Genomic DNA, 12,786 nt, shown 5'->3' with positions numbered 1-12,786 from the left:
CAGACAGACCATGTTGCATGCAGACAAGCTGAGTCGCAGTTATGCATTATCAAACACACATTAAAACATATGCAGGGACGCAGAGGCAACAGAACCCGGAGACAGAAGTGGGTCAGGCTAACCAGCTCGGTCTCGCTACGTTTAAAAAATGCAACGGGGTCCCGCTGTTTCGCATTAGATACGATGGATGCAAAGGCACGTGGAGGCAAAGGCACACTCATATACACAGTTTAGGAGAATATCTGTGTATTCTCAGACCAGCAAGCCCAAAAACGTCAGTGTGTTTACTCCAGAAGAAAAGACATTTACTTTTGAATGCGGCACACACTCTCACTTACACATTTATTTATTCCCTTTGCTCAGACACACGAATACACCGAGGAGCTGTACGTTTTCACAGATGCAATCTACAAATTCATTTGCTCATGCATAACTAAACGCATATCTTTACCCGAATCTCAAGCTTGGAACAAGATTTGGACAGCAAATCCTCAGAAATACATTGTGCAAATCTCTTTAACAGTCATGACGGTTATTTTTGCTGGAAGATTAATTTCAAATGTACATCAGCGCTGCTCACTGGAGTTTGGTGCTGTTGTACATGCAAACAGATCCTCATCACACACCTACGCGTGTATGCATGTGCATAAAACAGTGGAGATATCTCTCTGTCAGCTCCATCAACAGGTGGAGGAATATCAGAGCGGAGCTGGAGCTAACGCCAGACAGGCCTGTCTTTCAGTAAACTGATGCCAGTGTTTGTGTAGGTCTGTGTGTGTCTGTTCGGTGTGTTTTGACACATTTATAGTGGATACGCAGCCAACGCTGAGCTATAACAGTGACATCCTTTCAGATCTTGAACTCCAGAACTGCCAGTGTTAACCGTTGCCAACATGAGCAATGGAAGCCCAATTTTGTCATCTGGGGAGCAAAGGAAGACTGGATCTTGTCACTCATGAAGGGTTAGATGAATGAGGGTGCGAGAAGATTAATAGGAGGCATATTTTGCAGTGATGTTCCTGCTGCAAATCAACAAGCCGAGCGCCGGATGCCGAGACATGGGAGGGCTGAGGAAAAAGAGCGGGGTGACTTAAACAGGGAGGTGGAGTGATGAGATGTGGAGGAGGAAGAAAGAAGGGGGAAAGTTGAACTTTCGCTTAAGAGGCCGTTTGTTTCCTCATCTGTTTACTCTTCCCCGCAGTTCTTTACCCTGAAACCGTTACGCCACTCGACCGTTGCCGTTCCACTCAGGGTATGAAGGAGAGTATTGTTTCAGGGGTTTCCATTTGGGATCTTGTGCATCGTAGAAGTATGAAATACGAGTGTGAGGCAGTGGACCTCAGCCAGTGGGAGGGGTACACTCAAAATTTCTTACTTGGCATGAGTTCAAGTCATCTTGTCTACAACAGAGAAGAGAGATTAGGGCATATTTACTTATGAGCTCAGTGATAGATACTTTTCCAACATGCAGTAGCTATCTGTACTGGTGCCAACGTGTCTGCAGAGGGAAGATTTATGACGGCACATAATCTGAGCCATTATGACTAAATATCAGAAATGAAAAGCCACAAAAATCCTGGTTTATTTAATGTGTGACAGATGTTAAATTTGATGTATTAGAGGGAGCATGTGCTGCCACATTGGCAGACTATGTATTCGATTTGTTCGCTATCATTTTAGTAGATTAGGCCTTCACACTGTGATGGCTTTTAATCATCACTGCTTTTACAAAACTATTCTGACTGTAGCAATATTAATTTTAATATACCAGTTAGCATATTAATATTGAGACTAATTCTAGATTTTAGTTTCTCCTTTAACTGGTTCCAGCCACAATAACATTTCTTCTTTTTCCACCTTTCTGCTGTCTTACAAAACTTTGCATAGCTTGGTTAGGTAGCCAGAATCATGACAAATGACTCGCTATGCCTGCTTTTAATAACTCCTGTGGATTAAAAGGTCAGTTGCTAATAAGGAATGAATGCTGCCTCTGCATATATGCATGTTGATAAAGACTAACAATGTGTTATAATTCCACTTTGCTAGGTTTGATTACCAGGAGCTCCTCCACAACTCCACGTTCTGTTTGGTGCCTCGAGGTCGGCGCTTGGGCTCCTTCCGCTTCCTGGAGTCACTGCAGGTAAATATATATTGTTGTGCACAATGCTGGCTATGACCATTATTCACCTTAAAGTCTCATAGGTCATTTTTCACGATTTACACCTACATTTCTCAGGCCCAGTCATCTATGCGAAATAATGGCTTAAAGATTCAACAGTTTTATTGATTTCTCTGGAGATTAGATATATTTCTGTTCTTGCTCATGCATATTACACACTTTCATGTACCGATGAGCTTTAGTGTTATTTGAGTCAGGATCTAACAGTTGGTGGGCTCTTTGCTTAAGATACCAACAGGAGCTGAATGAAGCAAATTAGATGATCTTATTATCATGCCAGATTTTTACTTGTTTGATTATGAATGGTTAATGTTGCCAATTTAAACTTGGTTTCAAACAAGCTTACATTATTATGTTTTATGCAAAAGGCGTACAGTGTGATAATGAGAGGTTTCACAGGAGTCTCTACAGTCCTGTGAAAAAGTCCACCCCTACTGCTTTTATACGTATTAAGAGGTTAAAGCGTCCAGGGAATACTAATAAAATGCAGCTGATAAAAGGATCAAATGTGAGCACCTCTATAAAAGCAGAGGTTTTGGTTTGCCGGTCTGGAACATTTAAGTGTGCGTTCAACACAATGCCAGAGAGGAAAGACATCAACAGTGACCTCAGAGCAGCATTTGTTGCTACCCATCAATCTGGGAAGGGTTCTAAGGACGTTTCTAAATAATTTGAAGTCCATCATTCTACTGCACGAAAGACTGTTCACAAGTGGAAAACATTCGGGACAGCTGCCAGTCTTCTCAGGAGTGAACGCCCTAGCAAATTCACAACAAGGTTACTCCATGCAATGTTCGGATAAACTACAAACTACAAATCTCACACTCCCCAGGGCTCAGTTAGCATGTTAAATTTGAAGCTCACGACAGTCCAATTAGAAGACGACTGAACAAGAATGGCTTGTTTGCAAAGGTTGCCAGGAGAAAACCAGCACCACATTTAATAAAAACCAAACACGGCACATACACCTCATAGCAAAAGTGTGCAAATTGGTAAAAGTGCAATGATTTGAGCTCGTGTTGCAGGCACAGCACCTGAGCATCTTGCAGTCATTAAGTTGACCGTGAACTCTGACTATCTGACAGCTAAAGCAAGGCTAAAATTGGGTCATGCAACATTGCAATGATCCCAAGCACAGCAGTAAATCCGCACCTGAATGGCTGAAAAAAATAAAAAAGTCGAGGTGCTGCAATGGCCCAGTCACAGTCCAGACCACAACCTGATTGAAATGCAGTGGCAGGACTTTAAGAGAGCTGCGGATAAATGAGTTAGCACAAACGTCAATCAAGTGAAGCAATTCTATAAAGAAGAATGGGCAAAAATTCCTTCACAACAATGTGAGAGAAAGTTCTACAGAAAACAATTCGAGTTATTGCTACTTGTTCTAGAAGGTTACGTCTACTGAATCATGGGGTTTTTCACTGGACTGCACAGAGTCCTGAAAACCTTTTTCACATGACTCTGTGTGCTTACCAATCGTAATTACTTTCAAGCCTATGTAGTAACATACTAATAAAAACATGATTCAAAAGTTTTCTCTTTACAAAACGCTGTTGTTATTTTCAGGACTTTACTAAATCCTGCATAAACAATCAGATAAAATCCCACATGTACTATACTAACACAGTAACTATCAAAGCATTATCTGCTGATTTTCCCACAACGCTGTTAGAATAACTAAACCGCAGTGAAACCGTTCATGCCGAACAAGCTCCATCTCACATACTACCGTTCAATCAACAGGGAAGTGCAAAGAATGCAGAATGTTTATGTTCCAAAGCTGCGGTTTGTGCAGTGTTTTTGGTTGTTGACACCTTAATGGTCACATCTGCAAATGTTTTGCCCCAGACCTTTGTGCTATGCTGAATGCAGATTGAGCCATAAAGTCTTTATTTGCTATTTGAAAGGCCTTTTAGCCTAAAATGGATCCATTAACACACACAGACGCGAGCGAGCACTTATACAAACTCTAGGATCCTTCATTTAAGTCCATCAGTGAAATGTGCAAGCACACAAACAATAAAGACACCACAGGCAGTGGAGTGAGAGAATAGTTTAAACGCTTTAACAGTGTGCTGTAGTTCTCACTCTGCCACCCAAGTTGATGGTCTCACACCAGTGCAGGAAGCAGCAGTGGCTGTTTTTAGCTTTGCCGAACACTGAACTCTCTGGCTGCTACAGTGTTCCCTGGCTGCACTGCTCTCTGGGGCTACGTGGTGTGTGTGAGTGTGTGTTTCTAACTGCGTGAATAGTCCGGAAGCATCTATGGGAGTGGCAGCCTGCCCCACCGCCGCTGATGTCTGCTGAATGGACAAATCCACACACAACCCACTCGGCTTGGCAGCAGGTAGCTGTCACGGTCCCTTTCTCCTCTTTGCCTTCCTTTTTTTTTCTTGTTTTTTCCTCCGTATCAGCCTCTCTCTCTCTCTCTCTCTTCCTTTCAAGGCGCTTTTTAAGATTTTTCACTTGTGTACTCTTTATTTTTCATTTTTCATTTTTTTGTATTATTTTTTTGGTGCTAGCCAAGCCCACAGAAGAACTGGCAATTACCACTGTGGTAGGAAACTTGCTGCCAGCTTTCCAGTATACACACAGACACACATTTGCACACTCCTCCACATACACCATCGCTCAGAGCCTCCCCTTGTTCGTCTCCCAATGCAAACAAACCAAAAACAACTACACAGCACAGAGGCCTTCATTTTCCTCTACCTCCAGGCAGAGGGGGCTTTAAAACGTTTGAAGCTCACCCTCACAGTGATTTATCTCTCAGGGAGAAGGCTCCGGTGAGCTGCTGCAAAATTAAAATTAAAGGCCTTGGATTATCACTCGAGGATCTTCATTTGACCTTGTTTTAACCAGGTGCTAATTCCCACACACGCATGCACGTGCAGGTCCTGCTCGAGTGTCCTTCAGCAGGTTGATTCTCCGATGGAACGCTGGAGCGTGGAAGTCTCGATGGGCCGGAGAGAGTGGTTGATTTCTACAATATCAGCTGCCGGTGCTGTTCTCTCTGGTGGTTTAATTTTAAAAAAAAAAAGGTGGAAACAAACCCAGATCTACCAACAGTCTAGACCACAGTGAGTAGAAAGAAAAACTGAGCAGGATGAGATGAAAGTGCTGCAAACAGAAATTGAAAAAACCAAGTAAACAAGGAGAAAATCTGATAGATTTACAGAGAGGGGAAGACCAAAGGGGGTGCAAGGGTAGCAAAAAAAAGGAGAACAACATCAAAAACCTGTCAGTAAATGAAGAAATAAGACAACATCAAAAATCCACTTCAATGAAGCATTATGCTGTAACGCATCAACTGCTTCTTAGTTTCTCTGCTCTCTTTCCCTCAGTGTTCCTCTTACCCCACACATGTCCCCCTCAGTGGTTGTACCTAATTAGCGTGGAGTGAGTCAGCCCAGTCAGCCACATCTGTGTTTGCATCTATATGAATGACAGTGTTTAACAAACCTCCGGAGTATCCAGGGAAAGTAGAGATGAAGTTACTACTCATTCCAGCCACTCTGTGAGGGTCTCACACACACACAGAAGCATTGATCATATTATCTGCCCAGTTTGGGATATCACAGTGCCAAGCAGCTGGGGCTACACTCCTCCAGACTACATTGTATTCATGCAGCTGTATATCAAGCTATAGCATTTATTGCCAAAGGGGAGCCCAAGCCAGCAGCTAAGGAGGGCTGAATCAGAAGGAACCTATTTTGACTCACTGGATGTCAACTGTGGATATAAGCCTGTTTTTGACTGTGAATTTCACATGGCATTCTCTGCACGTTACCAGTTTCAAAATCCGCTTTTCTTTGGGAAACAACAACAACCTATGACACTGCAACCTACGCGTTTAAAAAAGGAAGGCTCTGGCAAAGCAGGCCTGCTTGGTTCTTGGGTGGCTCTATGTATTCTCAAGAATTAGTCGTGCACAGCCAGATCTATGTATGTAACGCAGCGTGATTACAGCTTCGGCCTCACACGTGCAAATGTTCTCTCCCACAAAGCCAAATTTTGCAGTCTCACTACATCCTGGGTTTAGTGCCATCAGGGGCGATCTGGCTATAAGAAACTAGAAGGAACCCATTTCATCTGCAGCTTCTCAAATCTTATATTTTCTCCTACGTTACACAAGTTGGTTTCTTATTTTCACTGTTTCCTTTAAGATTCTTTAAACTCTTATTTCTATTTGCATGTGTGTGTCCAGGCGGCGTGTATCCCAGTACTGCTGAGTAACGGCTGGGAGCTGCCGTTTTCTGACGTCATACAGTGGAACCAAGCGGTCATTGAGGGAGACGAAAGATTACTACTTCAGGTAACGGACATAAGCATTTACAAGTGTCCGCACACAGGTGAACACCTTAACACATGCAAGCAGACATTGTGTTGACGGCCAGATGTTCATTCGGGATGTTTTGGGTCTTAGCATAACATCTGCATAAAATACATACTTGCGTTTTTTCATAATTTAAAGAAGAAAACAAACAATTGTGTTAGTTCATGGGTGGCTCACAAGCCTTTAAGTTATACACTGTCATCAAATAAGGCGTCTTCAGTTCTAGCAGATGAATATATGACTATAATTAAAGACATATCCAGAGATATGTATCCTTGGTTTAGGAGTCATGTTGGATTAGGCGAAGTTGAGAAATTTTACCACCTTCTTTTGGAATTATGCCACTATTTGGCAGCAACAGTAGCGAGGAAACATGTGAAGGGATTTGATATTCAACAAAGAAGCCAGCTTAAGGGATCTAGGGCGTATCGCAACCTTTCGATTTTTAAATCAGATGTTCTATTATTCGATTTTTAACAGAATAAACAGTTTTTAAGAAAAACACAAGCACTAAACCCTACTTTGTAAGGCTTACAAAGACTGATAGCCAGTATTATCTCTATCTGTGCAGAGGATTGGCTTAGTTTAAATGCAAACATGGACCTTGGAAAACATCCAGAACATCCAGGTAGGCATTACCTGTATCAAACGTGGTGGTTACAGCTTCGAGCTTCTTTGAGATTAAACACCCCAAAAGGCCTTAATCCAGCTTTATTTCAAAAGCACTCGCTCTCTCGCCGTGTCGCCTTGTTACACGGACGTACAAATAAACAGCCAGTGAGAAAAGCCAGTTCTCTCCCTGCTACAACCTTTATCTCTCTCCCTCACACACAAATTACATCATGTCTCCTCTGCATTGATCTGCTTTGATCCTGACCAATAGAGGACATGAATTGGCATTCAGCTAATGAGCAGGCACGAGCTCCCTGGAGCTCAGGGCGAGGGAGACATTTTCAAATTAGGGTAGAATTGGTTGAATGAGCTGACCTCATCAGTTGAATTTCTGCACACCTGCAAAAGTCTCACTTGGAAACGGGCGTATATTAGACACCGATGTTCACATCGTCTATGATCTGAGCGCAACTAATGCAAGGCTGAGTGCAGGCAGACAGTAGATGAAATTAGTGAAGCCATCTTTAACATGCACTGTAATTAATAAGAAGGAGAATTTTTCAAAAAAAAGAGGAGATTTTTGTGGCGTCCCACCGTTTAACACGCATTTCTTCCACTTTGAGTTAAAATGAATGAATGAATTTTGGTGGTTCATTAAAACCCCCAATTTATCCTCACTAATCAGGGTCTGATTATCTGATTGACAGCCGCTAAATCAGATCTGTGTTAAATGTTTTAGAGGGCCAAATTAAACAACCCCTCTTTTTATCCTGTTCTAGACTATTTTAAAAGGTACGCCTTAAATTGACAACCATCAAAGGAAAAATCTTAATCGTATTTGTTTTTTCTCTTTCTTAAATTGCTTTTTTAAAAATTTTACCATGTTATTTTTTCTCTTTTGTCTTTAGGTGCCATCTACAGTGAGAGCAGTAGGGAACGAGAGAGTGCTGGCTCTACGACAAAGGACACAGATGTTGTGGGAAGCTTACTTTTCCTCGGTGGACAAGATAGTTCTCACCACACTGGAGGTCAGGCCAAGAATGGACAAACTCTTGATAATAAGGTCCAGCCACAGAAAATCCAACCAGATGTTGTTGGTAAAATCCAGGATCAGATATTCAAAGGCAAAGCCCAAACTCACGATTTGAAACAGAGGATGGAGTGCTGCCTGGGTATAGCATGTAGGACACTTAAAAACCACTTGCTTGTTGTAGCATTTTCAGACATTTCCAATCTAACATGCTAACAAGCTAACATAGCTCTCTTAACAGGTAATATGTGAGTTCAGGGCAAGATTTTTTCAGTTTGGCTCTAGTACTTCAGTGAGGTTTTGAATACTTACTGAACTATCTGATGAGACAGGTTACTACACATCCAGTTACTTTGGCACTTTAGTCTGAGGATTATAAAACAGAGAGGTTTGGTGAACAGATCTTATCTGCACAAACGCCTCATACCAACTGTCAAGCATGGAGGTGGAGGTCTGATGATTTGGGTTTATTTTGCACCCACAAGACATCAGGCCTATACTTACTAAATTGACCATGAACTCCTCTGTTTATTAAAAGAACTATGCAATTGGGTTGTGCAAGAGAGCCTTGATCCCAAACATAGCAGCAAATATAAAACAGAATGACTGAAAAAGTAAAGAATTAAGTTATTGCAATGATGCAAAGTCCAGAACTCAACCTAACTGAAATGCTGTGTTGGGACCTTAAGAGGGCTGTGCTGGGAAAAAAAAAAGCCAACAAACCTTGATGAACTGAAGGAACTTTGTGAAGAAGAGTCAGCCAAGATTCCTCTACAATCATGTGAGAGACTAATAAAGTCTGAAAAGAATTACTAAAAGTCATTGAATCATGGGGTATACCTAGCCTTTCACTGGACTGCATAAACTCTTGTAAAAACTTTATTTTTCACATGACTGTAGCCACGGTGACATCAGTTATTGGTTAGTAAAGTCCCGTTCTGAAGCTTCAGTCTGAACATTTTTGGCCTTTGCCATTTTGATATTTTGAAACTGCACAGGAGAAGCAAGGGGTGAATTTAACAGACTTTACAGTTACAAGGATATTCACGGTAAAGCATGCCCTGCTCTGTACTCAAATGCTCTTTGACTGAAGTGGGAGTGGAATTTACAAATCCGCTTTGCTTGTATCACATTAAGCTTTGACCCCCTAGTGTCAACACAAGATCCGTGTCCCACAAATATGCGTGTGGGTAATACTGCAAACCTAGTTTTTCTCTGCTGCTATACAGATCTATTCAGAAATGTGCAGAACTCGAACGTTTCAAGTGAAAACTGCTATAAACACAGGCGGAGTTACTACTCCTGTGCCTTTTTCCTGCCTGCGTCCTGTATCATCAGTCCTCTTTCAGAAGACTGGTTTGCAGCAGAGTTGTCATATTTGAATCAAACACCCTTGTATCATTATGATTACAGGGTTGGCCCATGGTCTGTATTTCCACTCTTTCACTATCTCAGTTTTGTGTTGAATTAGGTCTGTGAAACATTTCAAAGCAGAGCACATCTGATCCGTCTTAGAGAAATCCCCCAAATGTATAGAAATTATATATCATTACTTAAATATCAGTCTCAACCTGCCAGTTTCTGCTTTACTGGTGACTATTATGACTTTTGATATGCTGCACATCAGGTGTAGAAGAAAAAACTTAAACCGGAATTACAAAGAGCTTGGAGTTTTCTTCACTTTTTTGTCTTTGAACAAGCTGCAAAGAAATGCATTGCAAAGATAGCTACTCTGGCTCAGAGAATGTCATTTGAAGGTTGGCCCAGCAGTTAGATGATGCATAAAAAGAAATGCCAAACCTCCTTATATAAGAAGTTTTTGAACACTCTGATAAAGTCAATGTGAGTAAACAACAGATTTAATGCTGCTGAAATCTGAAGAAATCACAGAACGAGTGGTAAACTTTATAATCAGATGTTTATGAACTGGAGTCTGGGAGCTCCTAGTTAATTTGGTGTGTGGAATTTGTGCAAATGATAATAAGAGGAAGGTTCTGGAGGTTAGTGATAAGCTGGTTATGTACAATGCATACAGCATGTAGAGGGGACCTCCGCACGAGAGACAGCTGTGCAGTCAGCTTGAGGTCAGTGAGGCAGAGGACTTCAGGTGCCAGTGTTGCTGCTGCATGGACACCTCCTATTGGTGTACAATGGGAAGTACACAGATCCTGTCATTACGGACTCCTAAAATATGCAGAGACAAGTGTGTCAGGACTTGAACTGCAGTGCAGTTTATATTAAGCTCTAAAATTCTCATGCACTGGCTTAGAAGGGGAAAAATGAGTGTGATGCAGGCTCATACTCGATGAGTACAACAGCCACTTTAATGCATAAAGCCAACATGTATTTCTCACATTGCAACCCACGTCGAACCTCATCCAATTTTTTTCCTTTCTTAGATCATTAAGGACCGTGTATTTTCTCACATATCGAGGAACAAGTACATGTGGAACTACCTCCCAGGAGGTCTGCTGGTCCTGCCAGAGTACTCCACTCATCTTGCACATTTCCCTTTCTACTACCTTGGATTAGGTAAATGCAGAGTTTATTTAAACAAATCAGCACAGCTTGCGAATCTTGATTGCATGCTAAGGATGTTGGAAAGGAGATGAAAAATTAAGACGCCACACTCAACATTACACAAATTGTTCTCAAATATTTGCTTAAGTTCTTGTCTGTATTGATTTTAATTTTGCATTCCTGCCAAATATTTGTTCTTTTATCCGGTTTAAATACATTATTTTATAAATTACGGCAGCATTAAACTGCAGCATTGCTCTCTACAGCACAGTGTTTTAAATGTTCAGATTCTTCATGGTGGCTTGAAATTATTTTGATGATGTTCAGTACAAATAAATATTAGTATTATTAGGCTTAGATTAGCAGCACCTTGCGCATGTTCAGACAGATAAGACATTTCATCATGTGCACATCTTTGTTTCATGACTTTGCTCAGGAGTCACTCCAGGACAGGAGTTCACTGCTGTCATCCATGCTGTCTCTCCATTGGTCTCCCAGTCTCAACCAATCATGAAGCTACTTCAGGTGGTCTCTAAGTCAAAGTACTGCTCACAGGTACATACTGAGATATTCTCTATGTAACTTTGTCATAATAATAAGCAAAAGTTGGATTGTGTGTACAGTTGCTTCAGAAAGTAGTCACTTTTTCACATATTATAATCGTAAGTTTAACTTGAAATGCATAATTGTGAATGTTTCTATAAAGCTACATTCAGTAACCCCTGAAGGCAAAGCAAACACATTTTAAGAAATGTTGAGAACGTACTACAGTGCCTTTCAGGTATTTATTTTCTTAACTGTTTATCACGGGGCCTATCATACCTTTATTGCAAATCTCTCATTTGAAAAGCATCCATGTCTACTCCTGCTGCAGTGCTCTCCACTGTTTTTCAAATTCCTCTTCAATAACTTCTGTCGTAAAGTGAATGGATTGTGCATAATTTAGTTTGTGCATATATAAGATTCAGTGATGTCAGAGCAAAATTATAGTGAAGTATAGATCTCACCAGGTTATAAAATTGAGCAGCTGGGGAAAAAAAGATGAGTCTCCACACTTCATAGAGTTGTGCATCTGGACAGACTGTGCAACCAAGCAAGAAATGCCATGGTCGCGAAAGTGACCTGGAACCCAACAGTCACTCTAACAAGTCAGTAGATGTTCTCTGCAGGAATTAGATGATCTGCCAATAAAAGGGCAGCCATCCCCAGGAGCACATCATCAATCAGGTCTTTAAGCTAAAAGTTGCAAGAGAAGCTGCTCTGAGTAAAACAGAGATGTCCTTGAAGAAAACCAGCTGAAGAGCACATGCAACTTGAGACCAAAGGGGTGAACTACAAAGTAAGATTAGTGGTTTAGCAAGCTACGTCAAGCTTAAAATCGGCGTTTTATATTTCTCAAAAGAGTTTCTCTTTTTACTTGGATAAATCACTGATGCTGAACACAATGCAGTCATGAGCAGGTTATGTTCAAAGCACCATATTTTAAGTGTAATGCAGATTCTCTGCTGCGGGAATACTTTTTTTTTTTTGACATAAACATTGTTAAACCATATCTTACCTTAAAAACAAGCATCGGGAGTGCACTCAGCCATTAAAATAATTAACTTGAATTAAAATGCTTATTTTTTTAGCTCTGTGTGCGCTAACGTACCAGAATAACAGTTTTTTGCAGCCTTAATCTCTTGCTTTTTTTGCAACAGTATTGCATTTTACTGTTACAATTTTTATGTAGATATTTAGTCGTGTACGTGGCACTAATAGGGATCATTTTGTGTTGAAGAAGAGTTATATGACCTTTTTATATGAACATTGCACAGAGCCTGAACTAGAAAGCCCGACTTAATAAGAGAAAGTTGTTAACCACTGTTGTGATACTGGTTATCTCCAAATGAGTTTTAGGTTTTGTCAAATCAGCTGGGAAAGCCTGGCTGTGTTGACTTTCATTTGTATTAAACCCCTCAGGAATCCTGCTCAGCATTACAATAAACCAAAGCATACATACTTGGTTTTAGAACAAGTTTCTAGTAGTTCTTGAGTTAAAGGCCAAACTTAAACCCCATAGAGCACCAAAAATTAAACTTCACCGATATGAAGTGAATAAGAGTACAA

General features: G+C 41.0%; 1 protein-coding gene across 3 annotated transcripts in view; it reads left to right on the top strand.

Moving 5' to 3' along the window:
- Positions 1 to 12,786, top strand: part of ext1c (exostoses (multiple) 1c) — an 86,208-nt gene that overhangs the window by 68,317 nt on the left and 5,105 nt on the right. For all 3 annotated transcript variants that reach the window (XM_026157439.1, XM_026157440.1, XM_026157441.1), the window contains exons 3-7: positions 2,047 to 2,140; positions 6,387 to 6,494; positions 8,036 to 8,155; positions 10,557 to 10,689; positions 11,114 to 11,232. In XM_026157439.1, the coding sequence (XP_026013224.1) occupies positions 2,047 to 2,140; positions 6,387 to 6,494; positions 8,036 to 8,155; positions 10,557 to 10,689; positions 11,114 to 11,232 (574 nt within the window). The remainder of the gene's footprint in view (positions 1 to 2,046; positions 2,141 to 6,386; positions 6,495 to 8,035; positions 8,156 to 10,556; positions 10,690 to 11,113; positions 11,233 to 12,786) is intronic.

This window comes from Astatotilapia calliptera, chromosome 22 (genome assembly GCF_900246225.1).
Source record: "Astatotilapia calliptera chromosome 22, fAstCal1.2, whole genome shotgun sequence".
In the NCBI taxonomy this organism is placed as follows: Eukaryota; Metazoa; Chordata; class Actinopteri; order Cichliformes; family Cichlidae; genus Astatotilapia; species Astatotilapia calliptera.
The sequence above is the reverse complement of the archived record's forward strand: the minus strand, read 5'-3'. Positions and strand labels throughout refer to the sequence as shown.